An 18563-nucleotide genomic window follows, 5' to 3' on the forward strand; every position below is an offset into this window, starting at 1 on the left:
AGCTTATAATAAAACTGTTTTTCAAAATGTTTTACTATGGTTATTTGGATTGTGGAGCGGTGACTTAAGAATGCTTCCAGGGGAAGAGAGGAGCCACAGGGTAGTTATAGTAGCCCCCAACACAACTCTTCCTACTGTGTGCTGTGCAGGTCTCTACCAGAACCCCTCCTTCAATTATTTTATACTGTAGCTATCTACCTAAGATCCTGTAAAATTGTAGTCTGTTCAATTCCTCACAACTGAGTGCACAGTGAGCACATATTAAAGCTTTAACAAGCTTCAGAGTAATTGTTTTGGAAATAAAAAAAAATTAATATCCACCTTGATGCTATGTCTTTCTTAAACGGCAGAAAGCACTGAGTTTTTTTTTTTTTTTCTGAAATTGAATCTAAAGGCATCCCATATTCTGCCCTGTGTGTGATCTGACAAAGAAAACAGTTCTCTCACCAGAACCCAGTGGGACTGGATGACATCAGTAACTACATGACTACTTGTACCACCTGTGCCTTGGCACTCTGTTGGAATTACAAGGGCAGAGGGAGAGATCCCCATTGACTGGAATTGCTTTTTTGCTATATCCATCAGAATGGAGAATAAAATGGAAATTAAGTGAATTTGTAGAAAATAAAATTATATATCTTGCATACCTGAGATCCTGGTAGATATCTACATGCTACAATTGCAAAAGAAACCTAAGGTTGGAGAAATTTCTGTATGATGCAACAGAATTAAGTCTCATTAGACACATGCTTCTCCATCTTATCCTCCCACTTATGTCCCAAGTTAGATTTATTTTGTGGTTTGAGTATGCTGTCCTTCAGGAGGTGAGCTGTAGTGGGGTGTTAAGGATGTTCCATGTGCTTTGGCTAATGACCACCAGCTTCTTTGCTATAGAAATGGTTAGAGTGGTGTAGGGATGTCAGGATGTCGACTGAATAGGAAAAATTTAAGAAAAACAGAACGGTCCAGTCTGTGACCAAAATTTAAAACTTTCCTGTTTGCTGAATAATCTCATCTTGATTTCCAGTTGCTAAAAATCTCATCCCGATTAGCTCTGCACAACTCCTTTTTCTCTTTAGACTATTTATTATATCATAAGTGGCTATGGTTAAGGGAGTGGGTAGTTAGTGAGGTTATTATTTCTCATTAGTATAATTCTTTTAAAGATCCAAATAGAAATATGTAGGTGGTACTTTTGCCTTATCTTATCAAGAAAATTTTTTAAAAAATTAAGAACATTCTCTGGTTAGGGCATGTTGACAAGTAAAATTTTATCTTTGATTCAGGAAGCATTTAAAGATAAGCCACTTTCTAAATCCAAAACATAATGAATGTTATTTCCTCCTTCAAAAATTCAAAATAGAAAAACGGTTTGCTTCTTTTCTCTTTTCCAAAATCAGAATAAAAAATAATTACCCATTCTTTGAAATAATTTTGAAATTGTTGATTACTTTTGAAATAGTTCATAAAGTGTGTGAGTGTGTGCATGCGCACACAAGCACGTGCTCATGCACGTGCATATCAGTGGTTCTCAGTGAGGGTATGTACTTTTGCTCTTATGAATCCTGGCAACTTTTGATAGTATTCAATATAAGAGCAAATTTTGGTTATTACACGTGAGGGGAGAAGCAAAACCCATGGATACAACTAAATATTCTACAATACACAGGAGAGCACCTCACAACAAAGAATTATCCATCTTGAGAAGCAGAGGCAGTTCCAGGACAGCCTCAGCAACTTAGTGTGACCTTCAGCAACTTAGCAAGATTCCATCTCAAAAATCAAAAAGACTTGGGAAGTAGCTCCTGATAATGTGTCCCTGGGTTTGATCCCCAGTACATTGACAATAATTATTCATCCTCGAATATTAAGTAGTGTTGAGATAAATAGATGGAGAATTTTTTTCTAATAAAGAGATTAAACAGGGTGTTGATAGACTCCATGGTACCTAAAACATATTACTTGAAACAAAGGAAGTATCCCTTGTTTTGGGTACAGATATCTTTGTTTAGGTAAATACATGTGGTACATTTGTGCAATGCTAACAGGCCTTTAGACAATTAAATAGCTTATCTATCTATGCTCTGTTTTGGAATAAAGAAATAAGGGCAATGGTAAATGGATCATACTGATGTTCATCTGATAAGGATTTTAGACTGCATGGCATTAGTGTACTTGGTTAACTGGCAGGGTTGGGACTCTCAAAGATAAAATACTGGACTTCCTGTTGTGAAGGTTCAATTGAATAACTAAGAACAGAAATCTTTTCTTTGAGTTATCTTTGATTTCTGATTTGTTTTTATTTTTAAATACCAGAGTCTCAGAAGAAATCTTCATATGATAATTATCATCATATTGTTGCAATGGATCCATATTAATAAATTTGTTCTTAATTGTTCTAAGGATGACAGAGCAAGAGGTTAATTACTCTGAACATAATGTCTACATTCACCTTGTGTTACCATTGGTTTAATATTCCTGTCACCTCACAAGCATATCTGAGAGTACCAATTACTTTCTTTCATAGTGTAGATTAGAAAAGTAACAGGCATAACATACATTTAATTTTACATTTTGTTAGACTATATATCATTTTACAATTGTCTTTTAAAATGTAATATGTGGCTACTAGAACTATAAAAAATGCAATGTGCTTTCTTTTCTATTTTTTAAAGATAATTTTGTTTTGGGAATATCGAATGTCTATTTTGTAAAGGTTGTATTCATTTATGCACTCATTAAATTAATCAATCATTCAGTAAACATTTATTCATTGTTTTGCAAAGCAAATTGTCAGGTCATGAGAACATAAAAATTAACAAGCAAAGGTTTTGCTCTCAAAATGCTTAGCTTTTAATTTTAGAATATTTTCTCTTTGGATTAATAATTATTGATATAAAGACTGATTAGAAGGAAGTAAATTAAAATGTATAATCACTTTCATTTTAAGTCTGATGTCACATAAATATCAATTTAAAACCATCATATCCAAAATATTAAGCAATCTCATTCTCCAGTTATAAATTGAATTCCTATTTCAAATTCAGGCAGCTAAACATAAGTTTATTATATATATTTAAATGGATACAGCATTTCTAATTAGTCTCAAGTACTCACAGAAATGTAGGACACAGAATTTTCTAGCATAACTGAGTTTTTGAGCCTCTTGAGGTGGCATGGTAATCCCAACAGAGGAATGGGCTATCTTTAATAGATACATTAATAAGCCAAATTCTCTGAACTGCCAGTGAGATCACCAATGACCAGCTTTGTAAAGTTTTAAATAGAACATATTTCTTAATTTAATTTCAAATATATGCATGTATACTAACATAATCACTTCTAATTATTTTAAATGTACTAATTTTATGGAAGAAAATATTTACTTTTATACTTATACTTTCATTGTCAAATTTTAAAAATGATATTCTAAACATTTTTCAAACAATAGAATAAAATTAAGTTTCCATTTTAGTGAAGGAGTTCTTCAATAATTCATATGTGTTTCAACTGCAAAATATTATGAGATAAAATTTGACTCAATTTAAATGTTTCATCTCTTTGAAATAACTCCACAATAGTGATAACACAGTTGATAAATCAGCTGTGTTTCCATATTTTTGGCAGTTTACAACCTCAATCAAATATGCTTATGATACAAGAACATCCAGTAAAATTCATAGACATCTGTTAATAAGTTTTAAAAAGGAGATATTTAAAGATATTTGGAGGGGGAGAGGCCTCCTTTAAACTATTGAGCGTATTATTGTCAATATTAACTACCTATAATATATCAGATTTATAATGTATCAGATTGTTATTCATATTAGTGTGAATATAAAACAATGACATATAAATCTGGAGAAAAAAAAATTTTAAAGAGAGAGAGAGGAAAGGGAGAGGGAGAGAGAGAGAGAGAGAGAGAGAGAGAGAGAGATAGTTTTAATATTTATTTTTCAGTTTTCAGTGGACACAACATCTTTATTTTATTTTTATGTGGTGCTGAGCATCGAACCCAGCGTCACACACATGCCAGGCGAGCACAATACCACTTGAGCCACATCCCCAGCCCTGGAGAAAAATTATTTGAGACTGAGTCTAATTAATTGGAAAGCCGAGAGACTATACCAAAATGGGCCTTTGGTTTCTATGGCATCTCCAAACAGCTTCTGCTTTATTTTTCTGTAAACCCTATTATTGCTATGACCATAGACATGGCTCATTCTGATTTCTTTCCTTCCTTTATAATTTTCTCTGTTCATCAACATCCAGCTACCTTTGATATCTGGAATCAAATTTCATTCTTACCTCTAATTTATTATTTAATATTTATTTATCAATCAGCTACTTACATTCCAATTGCATGCTAGGTGCTGGTGAAGTGTTCAGCACAGGACAAAACAGACAAGTCCCTGACCCGTGAGTTTAGTGTCTCCTTAGGAACACAGAAACAATGAGAAAAATCAGGAAATATAATGCTAAGTGGGAACAATGTGAGAAACTGTCTGAGAGGAAACCATCTGTTCTCTGCACAGAACAGTCTAGGAGGGATACCTGAGATGACTTTTAATCCAAAATTTTAATAATGAAAAAGAAGCCATGTGGTTCCAATGTGAGGACAGAAGAGGAAAGAATGACAAGAAAAGACAGTGTTCCAGCTAGAAAGAATAGTGAGATTAAAGACCTGTTGTGGGGAAAAAAATCTAGATGGTTTCAGAAGTGACAGAATGTCAAAGTCAATGGAGCATAAGAAGTGAAGAAGTCATGTATAGTGAGGTGGAGGAAAATAGGTAAAAGGCCAATTATGCAGGATCCAGTGATCAGAGAGTCTGGATTTTATTCTCACTGAAGAGGAAAACCACTCAAACCTTCAAACAGAGTTGTAACTTGATGCAATGTACTTTAAACAAATACCCTGGCACAGAAGCAAGCAAAACAAAACTGCAGAAGTCCAGCTGAAAAGTGATGAAGACTCAGACTATAATGGATTCAGAGGGGAGAGACCTACCCAGTGTATAAGTAGTAGTGCTATTTACTAAGATGGGAAAAATCCTAGGCATTGTGTAGGGGTGTGTGTGTGTGTGAAATGGAGAAGTGATGGGGCTGTTAGGGGTAGAGTGTCAGGAATTTCATTCTGGATAGGTTAAGTTGAAGATATGAATGAGAAATAGAAAAGAAGTTAGGTTATTGTTTGTATATATGTATCTGGAATTCAGAAGGAAAGTAAACTGGAATGAGTCTAGTAAGAGAAAGAAAAACCAGCCACAGAGACAGAAAGGATTCAAAATTAGATTTTTTTCCTTCCACATTCTCATTGGTGCATTATTGTATATAATGATGGGATTTGTCGTTACATATTTGTACACACACACAATATAAGTTGGCCAATAATACTACCCTCTGCCCTCCCCTTAAAAATTATTCTTTCTAAAGCAGACATGAAAATTGATTCTAAGCAGATTATGAGCTCTCTCAGTATTCCTCCCTCAAGAAAAGGAGAAGGAGGAGGGAAGGTAATAGTAGTGGAGGAAGGAGGAATGTCCTCACTAAAATGCTTAGCACAATTAAGTCAGAAAACAATTTACTGGCTTTGTCAACATGAAAGTCATGTAGTGTGACCATTGTTTTGCTTGCACAGAACAAGACTTGTTTGTGTTGTCAGAGTAAAAACTGACAATAGCCCTTTTTTGTTTAAAAACAAACAAAATAAAGCCAAAAAACAGCTATCATCTAAAGGATAAAACTCCCTACTCATGGGTGGCATTAACAAAATCTGTGTTGGTTTTGGGAACATAGAAGCCAAATTGAATTAGTTTGAAGAGTAAATAGCAGGTAACAAAATCAAAATCCCCTGTGTAATAAATTTCTAAGATATGTGGCTCTGAATAGGAATGGGATAAAAATAATATAGGAGCTCAGAGTGATGTGTTGCTGTCGGGGAATTTTAAAGACTGCTTTTACTCTTTAGGAAATGGTCCAGCAGTGAGAAAAAGATGGATAATGTAAGCAAAAGGGTGCCATTGAAAGAGAGGTGTCCTTGAGAATGTGGAAAGTGATGGAGTCTAGGATTACAAGTGGAGGGCGGGCCTTGGGTAGAAGTCTACCAAGTAGTAAAAGAGTTAAACTATTTCCCTGAACCCTGCCCTTTAGACTTAGGGCATTCTATCCTAAACTTTCCCTACTTCCCCAATAAGCAATTTATCATGTCATGCCTATCCATAGTTCTCAAATGGAGGTTTCCAGCTATCCTTAACTATTCCGACTTTCTTAGGATTTGTTACTTTGTTTCTGACAATTTAAGAACTACTATGCCTAATCTGTTATAATGTATTCAATTATATAAGATGATCTTTTTTTTTTCCACAATATGATCACATTATTTCAAGCACGATTTTTGAAACTCTCACAAAGTTTAAGCTTCTTGTAGAAATACCAGATCATATCTTACCTTAAATTTGGGCAAATTTATTAACACTGTGTTTTTTCATAGTAGCATGATAGTTATTAATGATCTGTTCTCTTAAAAACAAGTAAAATGACAGGGTTATCTAGGAATGCACATTTCATTGGTTCCTAGAAATTTTTTGCCAATGAATCTGTGGATGTAGCCTTAATGTATTCTTTTCTAATGACATGTGGTGATCAATGAGGCTTTAACAATTAAAGCAACCTGAAAGGTCATAGAAGAGAGTAAGGCAAAGCAACAGAGAGCCAAAAATTATAGAGAATGTCAGCTACAGAAAAGATTTGTGTACTTCAATGATGTACACACATGCTTTTCCGTGTGGCTTTGGTGAATGAACCATGGAGACCCTTTGGGAGGTGTGCCATGCTTCCCAATTAGAATGCTTTGTAACTGAACTTGAAGCTTGCCACTCTCATTAGAAGGGGAAAAAAAGGCCATTCTAGAAAATGATATTTGGCTTTTTTGGGGTTTGATGTGAACATAAATATGGCATATAATTTTGCAATGTAATGTACAACTAAAGGATATAGACTTGACTTCTAATTCTGAAGTCATTCCAATGAACATAAAATAACAAGTTGCATGGAAGCAATTGTTAAGTCACGCTTCAGAATTCCTTTCCAGAAAATCACTCTCCATTACTAAAGGCAACTTTAGAAATAAGACTAAATGAAATAGGTTAGGTCCTTTTCAACTTATGAAATGAAGCTGACAATATTTATGGGATAAATTGAATTGTGTTAATTTTCTGGAAAAATGATTGCTGATTAAAATGTTCTCAAAATTGAATTCTCCTCCCTCCACACAATTGACTCCCAACATTTGACTAATTTATTTGGCTGACACTAATTCAGTAAGTTAATTATACTGTGGTGGTCTTCATCAACAAGTAAGAACTATTTAAAAAATTTAAATTCAAAGTATATAGTATTTCAAAATGCACTCAATAAGATCATAGACTTTCAACTTTAGGAAAATTAAAATCCGTCACTCAATAATTGCTTTTAATATTCCAAATTTCTCTTAATGAAATAATCCTAATATTTATTAATTTTTATATTTATACTGAAATAACCAACAGAAAGGTTTTACAAAAATATGACCAGTATAAACTTATTTTCTCATTTTGTCAAACTTTTGTATAGTCTCTGTTTTCTTATAAAACCAATATTGAAATTATGAACTATCAATTTGCACTTCCAATGTTTTTATCAGCATAGGAGACAGAGTTCACCTCTTTGTAGGGATAAGAGGAAAATGAAGCAAGCTAGAAAGGCAGTGTAAGCCACGCTGCATAATAAGCAGTAGAAAGTTCAAGCAGCCAGAACTTTTAGCTCTAAGTCTCTCTTTTATCAGGTGAGAGCACAGACAGCATCTAAAACAAGACAAATTTCAGGTCAAATTAAAAAATGTAGGTCCCAATAATTACTTATGGAAATCTATATTTATAATGTTCTAGCCTTTGTTTCTATGTGTTGTCCAGCCTCCAGAGGCACCTGTTTGGATGGCTCAGCCATTATTATGATTCATCCATCACTTCTATCTTACTAAATACATGATGTTGGAAAAAAGAATACAACTCTATGATTTTGTTTACTTCTGACCTATATATCATCTCATTTAAAAAGGTGCTTAAAATATATTTGGAAATTATCTTTCCTGATAGAATATGAATCATACTTCTGCCTTTTATCCTCTTTTAGTTTTTATATCCTAGATATGTGTTAAAATACCTGACTATTCACAGCTGATAGTAGCTGTATTAACTGATAGCTCCTCAGTAAATGCTCATAGACACTACTTGCTACTTCTGATGGGCAATGCGTCTGCTCCTTCTACTGAGACATGATGAAAATCATTCCTAAAGCTCTTGGTAAACTGTAGGCTGAATATCAACTACATAGTTTCAGCTTTAATTTCTAATCAATGATAATCAATCCCTTGTTTCAGGGGAAAAAACAAAAACTTTGATGTTAGTACAACAAATAGAACTCTGAGTCCCTCTACAGTATGAATGATAGCAATAACTTTTTTTGATATTTATTTTATTCCTTTTGTATTGGGTTAAATAGTTTCAAACTTTCAAGTAAAATGATGGCAAGTTTCCCACTTTTTAATGTTTGAATATTCTAACATTTGTTTTAAAATAGGTTTTAAAAAGTAGTAACCAATTTATTAGGGCATTTGAATAGATGGAGTTATAATAAAGCTTAATTTTCCTTTGGGTAAGTGATCCTATGATGATTACACTTTAAATTCTCTTTTCCAAAGTTAAATGACAAAGTTTCAGTCTTTCAACCACATTTTGTGTTGAACAAATGTATAATGGGGAAAAAGAAAATGAAAGTAGATTTATGTTAGAGGGACATTTTGCTGGGTGAATAAATACTGTTTTAGAATCACAATCAATTGTTTTTTCTTTATTTTGTTCAAGTTGAAATAAAATCGTTATTTCATTGGCATGTTTTTCTTGACATTACTGGCAGTGGTTAATGAATAGATTAATGAAATAATGTAAACACTTCATTAGAGAAAGAAAAATCTTTACCTTTGGAAAGTGGTTAAGTGGCTTTTTACTTTTTCTTTCCACTTCACTGATTTTCCTGCACTCGGAGCCAAAGTACTCCTGCTTTGGTTACCACATGTTTAGTCCATAGTATTATTATAAATACCTTGGAAGACAGACTTCTTTTGGAAAAGAAGTTGCACAACTTTGATACTTATGATGACAGTTCTGATTATCTTAATTCCAATTTTCACCTACAATAAGTGATTTCTTTCAAATTGCTCTGTTTTTTGAATGCACAATTTGCTGCATTTTAGATAACATTCTCTACCAAACACAGCAGAAACTTAAATTTTATGGTGTAAAGATGAAATAATTTGTCATTTTCAGGCAGAGTGTCCCAACATTGATGAAAATGTTGGGTAGTTTAAATATTAGAAATATAAGAAAATAATGCAATTGTTTATAATATGTAATTTGATATTGTGTACATTTTTGACCAAGATATAATTATTTAATAAATAAATAGCATATATATTAACTAAGGTTTTATATGCAGTGCAGTACTGCTTATTATATTTTGTTTGAATCCTAAAAGTACAGTTATTTATTTCTCTTTTAGAAATATTTCTTATCATATCTATCCTGCATTGTTTTAACTGATGTTTTTCCTCCTGAATGCAAAGCTAGAAAATTTTTCTAGGTGCTTTTCCCATTCAGTGTGTCCACATGACTAAATTCTAGAGAACACAATGCAAAAGAAAGCGGGATGTGTTATTTCTAGCCCACCTATTCTCCACCATGCTGATTTAAGGAGACTTGAGTTCTCATTAGAAACACATTGCACGTTTCAACTAACGTAATTTAAATATGTTTGAATGAATGAGCTTTTTGCAAAGAGGGGGTTGGAGATTGGAGAATCCATATTTAATGGATGTCAACAGAGTTACTTTGATACCACCTTTACATGGAAAGACTAGAAGGAAGTAAGGAGTGATCAGAATGTAAAGGAGAGTGCCAGGAAGAGTCTAGCAGCCTGTTGGGCACACTCAGGTCAAGGGAATAGAAGTCTTGCCCTCACTCTCCTCCTCCTCTCATTTCCTGTCACTGCAGAAAGCTCAAGGTCAAGGGGACACCATACTAGTTTGGTGATGCTGTCTTACAAAGTACCACAAACTGAGTGGCTAAAGCAAATGCAATTTATTGTCTCACTGTTCTGTTGGTTATAAGTTTAAGATTACGGTGTTGTCAGGTTTGAATTCTGCTGAAGACTGAGAATAGAATCTGTTCCAGGACTCTGTCCTTCACTTCACATTGTCTTCCTTCTCTGAAAATTTTGTCTGAGTATTGCAAGTCCCCTTTTCATAAAGATCCTAATCATATTATATTAAAGGCATTCTGATGACCTCCGTGTAGTTCTATTATCTCTTTAATGATCCTATCTTCAAATAAGGTCGTATTTTGAGGTACTAGGGGGTTATGATTTTAATATATTAATTTTGTGGGATCACAATTTAACCCACAATAGAGCGCACTGATATAATCAACATAAGTCAGTTTCAAAAAACCAGAGCCAAGAAGAAGAGATTGTACAGTGGATCTGGAGAGCCCAGAAATGTTGTATACTGTAGACTACTGTACCCTACTTTAAGAAGAAAACACTTCTTTGTTCATATTATTTGCTTTTTATACAGATGTCTATTGCTTGTGATGCTGTTCCCAGGTCTCACTGTGGAATTTTATGATCTACCTGACTACCACTGCACTTTTATACTTTATTCTCACTCTTTCCTACATAAATAATCTTAAAATAATTCCCTTTTCTTCTTTTTTGATACCATTACATATTAAGGAAAATGTTTCTCCTGTCATCATCTAATAGACAAAATGTAAGGGATTCAGGCTTTGTATTCAGTTCTATATTATTGGAGAAAATATTTGTTGATGTGGGGATTTCATCATACATGTCAAACTTCCTACAGATTGTTCACTGTTCACAAAAACACTATGTTCTTTTTCCCCCAAAATTGTGTGTAATTTATTATGTGTTCACAAGGCTGTACATAAAGGGTAGCTTATAAATGATTCTCTCAAGGATAACTGAGGATGTCCTCTCTGAGTCTAGCTTGACTTTGTACAGTTCACAAATAAGAAACTGCCTACCTATCCCAACAATAGAGCAAAACTAATAATTTCTCTATGAGAAAGTTCTACTAGAATTCCTGCAGTTTACTTACAAATCAGGATGTTGACTGTAAGTTTAAGTATAAGACACAAATGAAGGATGTATTGTTTATTCAAGGTACTGGTTTTAAATGATAGCATTTAAGAAAAGAAAAACAAAACCCCTCCAAATCCCTCAAAGTCCCATAGCAGAAGAGGTCAGAACAACTAAACTTAATTCTATTTTTGAGTCTTAAATTTTACCTTCCTTCAAGGACAAAGTATATGGATGTAGTGACTTTAAATGAAGAAAATTTTCCAACATGTCCATTATTAAATGCATGATCAGTTTTTATAACATAATTATGTATAAATGAATAATTATATGTTATCGTACAATCAATGCCATACTGTATATATTAAACAGTATATATTAACAATATAACTATTATACAATGTATTTAAAATTTTTATAAATATACCAACAGACCTGGATAAACTATAGCATCACATTTTCATATTTGTGTTTGATGGAAAATTCAGGTACATCTCAAACTCTCTTAGTAACTTGGGCTTAAATATATGTGTGGTGTTCAAAATTGGAGTGACAGATACATACCCATTTCTGTTTTACTTCTTTTTATTTAATTGTTTTTCAGCACTGGAAATTGTACTTGGAGTCTGTATGTGCTAGGCAAGCACTCAGCCACTGAAATACACCCTTAGTCAACTTTACATTTTATTTTGAGGCAGGGTGAAGCTAAATTGTTGAAGGTCTCTATGAGTTGCTAAAGCTGACTTTCAATCCTCATTCTTCAACCTCCCGAGTTTTGGGGATTACAGGCGTGTACCTCAGTGCTGGGCTCTGCTTTACTTCTGGAACATACCATAAGCTATTGCTCCGTAGTCTAACACCACTGCTTTTCCCATTGTCATTTTCCCTTTCATTAAAATATAGCTATAGCTAATTTCTCACTAAAGTGGTATGAGTATATATACTTTTAATATCTTCATTTTACAACTCTATATTTCACCTGATTTTAAATACTTCAGATTTTCCTCCCTGAGTTTTCTATTTTAAGTAATCATATATATATTTTTAAAGGACCATGTAACGCTGTAGAACAGCTTGTCTTTTTCCTAGTTCTAAAAAATAATAAGCTCACTAGTTTTTCATGGAGTATGTTTGTTTTGTGCTTTCTGTAAGAACTACATCATAGGATCTTGCTGTTCTTTTTTCCCCACAGTTAGAAGAGCATGTGAGGAAGGTCCCTTCTTTGTTCAGATATCAGGGGAATGTCATCCTTCAGCAGAAATGAGATGGAAAAGTGCAGAGTTGAGAGTGAAATGTGTGCAACTATTTATATAAGAGTCTGTTAATGGTCAAAAAATTGTGAATACAGAATTCTTGACTGCGTTTAACTTAAAATTAAAGATTTCCCCCTTTTTATCTTATAATAACATTTTTATTGGCATAGAAAATAAATTAATGGAACTCTACTCTTGCTATTTACGAAGGGTAATCATAGAGAAGACTATATTTCTGTAAGTTTTTCTGTTACAATATTTCAGACAAACCAATGGCCAGAAAAGAAATATTTCTTAATTTAGATGATTTAGATCCAATATCAAAAGAATGTCAACTATGTTTAATACAAATTAAACACAACAATGCATGTAAATGGAAAAATTATCATAGTGACATAACACATAAATGAAGATGATCTTGCTGGGCATAGTGTCTCAGTCTGTTATCCCAGTGACTTGGGAGGCTGAGGCAGGAGAATCACAAGTTTGAGGCCACACTTGGAAACTTAGCAAGACCCCATCTCAAGGTAAAAAAATAAAAAGGTCTGGGGTTGTAGCCTAGTGGTAAAGCACCATTGTGTTTTCCATCCCCAACACTGAAAAAGAGGAAAAAAAAGTGATTTTTTTTGGGGGGGTGATATATATTCTTAAAAGTGGCATTGTAATGAGAACAGTGAAAAATAGGTATTCTTAAAATTTTTAAATGTTTTGCACTTAATGTTTCCTTTAAAGAAGACTTCAAATGATATTTGGTCACTTTAAAAATACTGACTGAACATATCATAGTGGAAACATTCATCAGGTTAGGAGGCAGGAGATCTGGATTCTAATTTTGCTCCCCACTGATGAGCAATATGATCTTGAGAAATTTGCCTACATTCTATTAGCCTCAACTTTCAAACTGCCACAAGGCTATTTTGGCTGAATTATTTCCCACTAAAATTCATATATTGAGCCAGGTGTGGTGGCTTATGCCTGAAATTCCAACCTCTCAGGAGGCTGGAACTTGAACTTGAACTTGACTCAAGTTCAAGGCCAGCCTCAACTTAGAGACACCCTGTCTCAAAAAATAAAAAGTACTGGGGAGTGGTAAAACTCTTGATGAAAAAACATTAAATCTAAATTAGATATATTTTGCTAAAAATAAAAAAGTGAAGTTAAAAACAAATATCATGTTGCAACGGTGCTGGAAAAACTAGTTACATATAAGAGGAATGGAACTAGACGCTTATTTCCCACCCTGCACAAAAATCAAATCAAAATGGATCACCAGCCTCGGAATTAGACCAGTAAGTATAAGTAGTAAAATAAAATAAAAGTAGGAATGAATAAAATATCATGTTACAGTTTTTAGATAGGTACCTGATTTATAGCTGATTTGACAAGTACTTGGGGGGTTGCCTTCTGATACAGCTTTTGGAAATATCAGAAATGTACATTCTCTAATTTTTCTGGTTTGTGATATAATGGGTCTTTGTAAATTTTTTCTCTATGTTTCTGAATATTTCAAATTTTTACACTGAATACATTGTATTTTATTTATTGAAAGAAAACACCACCTTATTTCATTGCTATAACTCCTTAAGTGGAAATAATATGAGGCTTTCAGAGCTTCTTTGTAATATGCTTATATAAGTTTGTTGACAATATAACCCCTATAACAATCTTTACTTAGTACACTTTTTTAGGATATATAGAAAAGCTTGGTAAACATTAATTCACATATAAGCACACGTGAATACTAATAAGGATAACCTCCATTTTAAAATGACGAGGACAATAACCAAAAGAATAATCTGCTACTTATGAGATTAAGTAGAAAACAAGTGTATCTTACCTGATAAACAGTTTATACCTTTGTCCATCATCCACTCTAATGGTAGTGTGAATGCTTTTCAATTTTGTTTCACCAGCACAGAAAAAGTGGTACTAGAAGAAAAACATATGTTTTTGTCAAACAGATTTTTACTATGAAATTAATATTTTATGGTTGACACAATCTTTACCAATACTTTTCTTGTTGCTTTGGGGGAAACAATAAGTTTGAAATTTAAGAAAAGTAACACCTCAAATATGCAAGGAAAGAGTGCTAAATTTCAAATGTAAAACTCACTCAACACAAACAGTTGCCAGTCTTCTAGTATGATTCATTCTTTTCTAGTGTTTTGCAGAACATGGTTGATAAAGGTTTCCTGTTTTGCTAGCAGAAACAAATGTTATTAGTAAGCACACACTAGCAGTTAAACAATGCAAAGACTAGTTAATACAATCTAGAGGCCAATGTTAATGTCACAGGAAGAGGGATTTAAAGGTTTTAAAAGTGAACCACACTTTCCAAGCTTTCTGATGCTTGAGGGCATCTAGGACCATCTGTAGTATGACTGCTAATGGGCCAACTAAATTATGGTCTAGAGAGGGAAACCATGTCTATATTGGGTATGAATGAGCAGGTACCCCTGCTAATCCTATGGGTGGGGGGGCAATGACTTATTAATTTTCGAAGCAAGCATATGCCTGTAAGAATATTGATTATATTGGGGCTGTTTTTCCCAAAGACTTTAAAGATTTTTATTCAATCTACACGGTATCTATAACTCACATTTATGTTAAGAAACAGTTGCCTAGTGTTTCATAACTCCTATGCATTGAGCTATATTTCAGGTGGTATATGTAAATCTTCACATAAGTAGTACAAATATAAATATATTGCTTTATATTTTGATTTTCATAATATTTATCCACTGCAAAGAGTTCCTTTCCTTTATCAATTTATAAACTGTAAATTGATTTTAAGAAGTATTTAAGCAACATTAAAATCTTCAATACAGATATGCACTTTGTAGAAAAAAATTTCATACCATTTTGCTGTACATTCCTCTCAAGCCATGTATAACTAAGTAAACATTGTTATTTATTGAATTCTTACTTTGTGTCCAAGACAGAACACTTAGAACTTTTAATAATTTTGTAATAATTCATATGCTTTTTATGTTTAATACTTTGAAATTTATAAACTCAGTTAAGATAGTTATTTGAGCTAAAGTGATAATGTATTAACTAAAGTATATATGTGTGGGATGGTCTTAATTTGTTCAAATATACTAGAAAATTATTAGTCATTACTAAATTATTACTTTTCTGTTATATTCAAGAATGTCAAAGTTAAACATTTATTAGATACTTTACATACAATTCTATTAATATTACTTGATTTTACCTTTTATTAAAATAGCTTCAGTATTATATATATATGTATATAAATAAATACATACAATAACTACTGTTTATAAAATTATTACTCTATATATTGAATTATAAAAGGAGTATGCAGGTGTCAAATTAAAAAACAAAAATTTGTGAAGGAGATATCATCTATTATCTGCAGTATTTAGAGGTGGAAACTGAGGTGAGTGACTTGACATTAGTTAATGATGTATAGTGATTTATTGAACAGCTAATAAGTGCAATTGCCGATATTTGAATGTTTACAGTGAATATACCTACTTATAGTTTTGGTATGAGTAAAATATTTTAAAAAAAATAAGTTTGACATATTAAACTTTCCTAAAAACTTAAATTCCTTTTAATATCTTTATAAACAGCTCTGCCATTCTAGAATTTGAATAAGCCTTAAATTATGATCTCTCTAAAAGTGCAGCCATAAATATGTCTTTGTGAAAACTGTAATGTAAATGCAATCCCCTTATGATTATATGTAAAAGTTGGTGTGGAAATTGGAGAACAGTCTCACAAATCATCATAGAACAGAGGAATCTAAAAATCATGGTTGAATAACACTGAAATTTCCTCTAAATCATTTTAAGCAAGAATAATGTGAAGTGAAAAGGATATGGATTCTTTGATTTTTATAAAAGAGTGAAATTCCTGATGAACTATCTTTAAAACAGAAGAGCATGTGTAATACAGTCACTCTCTGAGAGCTTTAGTTTGTCTGCAGGTTATTTTTAAGATGCAGGGAGAAAACAGCTAACTACTCTCACATACAGTTATTACATACTAGACACCATTCTATGTGTCTGTAAGAATTTATTCTTTTTGACATTTATTTCACAATATGTATTTATTTTATAATTTAAATATCACAATATATATTTATTCTTCCACACATTTTACAAGTGAGTAAACTTAAGCACAAAATATATACAAAGTCCCAAGCTCCTGAGAGCAGAGCTGGGAATCAAACCCTGAGAGCTCAGCTCCAGTCCAAGACTATGAAATCTTACTACCTTTTCTTAAAATAAAAATTGTCCAATAATTGCAGTTCAAAAAATAGTAGTATTATTATTACAGACATGCCAGTTTATATTTTCTTTGTTGTAAAATCTAAGGAAAAGAAATTCTCCAAGTTTCTTCAACCATTAGTTTTATAGTTCCTAAATGTCCTGGTTTAACATATTACAAGTTAATTTTTTTACATTTCAAAGTGTAAATAGTGACATGCCTTCATACTCCATTATTACTTAAAACATTTTTATTCACAACTCCTACAGGTTCTGGTACTTACTCATGCTGCCTTTGATTAGAGATGTCCTCAGTGGTGAAAGCAACTAGCTGTTTTAGAATTTGGTCATGGCAGTTGTATTAGCAGGAAAAAAAAAAAAATCACGCTGCAGGGAAACATTCTGACATGACCAATTCTCAATTCTCTATATTATATGAGAGTTACCATCTCTTATATTTGCTGTATTTTTGCTTCATCTCAAAGGGAAAAGGAGATTTCTCTCTTAAATGAGAAACGTGCTGTAGAGCAGAGACAAGATAATTTTTTTTAGAGGATCAGATTGATGCAGGGTGATTAGTTATATTATTTCATTCATTATGTAATTCTATTTCTTTTTTTTTCTGTTCTTGGTATTATGTGTTATCTACTAAAAACAACATAAAGTTGTTTTTAGTAGGTAACACATAATACCAAGTGTGTTTTGTTTACTCCAGAATCTTGAGAACCTGGCATAATGACAAGTGATAGCTACATAGTTCAATGAATGAATAAACAAGATACAAGAATGAATCAAAATATTTCTGCTTTTATGCTGCTATGTTGAGCTGATATTTGTATCAGCTATTGTGCTAAATTCTCTGAATGTATTTTATTACTTAAGAAAAATGAACATTTCAACAAAATCAATCTACTAGAAGCTTAAGGTATACCTTGACCATTCATGGAAATTCATGGTGATATATCACATCATGAAAGGAATGGTAGGAAAAATACAATTATTGTTGCCTATAGAGGACTGCTGAGCTAGTTAATTTATAGCAATGATGATTAGAATAACATTACTAAAGTAAATTTTAGAATACTAATGTGAATAATTTGTTAAGATACAATAATGTTAGGCTTAGAACATATACTTTAAAATCAAAGTTGGCTTTTAAATTTTATTATTTGTGTAATCTTGGGCCTTTGAAAAATGTTGTGACCCTTTACTTCAAACATTTACTGTTCCTTTGAAAAATGGTGAAAACCCTCTCTTCTAATTATCTTGAAATCTCTGTTCTTTTTAGTTTCACTGATTTGATTATTATGTAATGTATGCTTATATCAAACATCATAAGGCACCTGTAAGTATATATAGTTATTATGTATCAATCAAAAGGACCCACAGTAAGAAAATTATAAAATATACCATGTGTTCAGTCAGCAATTTCAATTTTTTAACCTCAGAATTGTTTTGCACTCTTAAAAATTAAGACCTTCAAAGAGTTTTTTTTTTTTTTAAATTGGGTTATGCCTGTCAATATTCACAAAATTAAAAATTGAAAGTCATTGTGAAAATTAAAAAAATATAAGAACACAATATGTATCCTCTGAAAATTTCCAATGTATACTTATGACAGTGAGAATGAAAAAGATAAACAGTATGTTAATATTATCATGAAAATAGTCTTTTTCTTCAGGACTATGAAAGGATCTTGGAATTATTTACATAAGGGTCCCCAGAGCACACATGCCCTTTGAGGTTATAAAAAATGGTAACAATGATTATATTTGGGAGAGTGGGAAACTGGAAAACATAAAAGTGGTCAACATAAAAACATAAAGAAAAGAAAATAATTCAAGTTAATTCAAATCATACTGTTTTGATACATATAACT

At 32.4% G+C, this 18563-nt stretch overlaps 1 protein-coding gene across 1 annotated transcript in view; it reads right to left on the bottom strand.

The window, feature by feature from the left end:
• The window catches only part of Eys (eyes shut homolog), a 1560564-nt gene that overhangs the window by 598787 nt on the left and 943214 nt on the right, over positions 1-18563 (bottom strand). Inside the window, 1 exon segment of the mRNA XM_015487393.2 lies at positions 14281-14372. Within this exon segment, the coding sequence (XP_015342879.1) occupies positions 14281-14372 (92 nt within the window).

The sequence above is a fragment of the Marmota marmota genome, unplaced genomic scaffold (genome assembly GCF_001458135.2).
Source record: "Marmota marmota marmota unplaced genomic scaffold, marMar, whole genome shotgun sequence".
Taxonomy (NCBI): domain Eukaryota; kingdom Metazoa; phylum Chordata; class Mammalia; order Rodentia; family Sciuridae; genus Marmota; species Marmota marmota.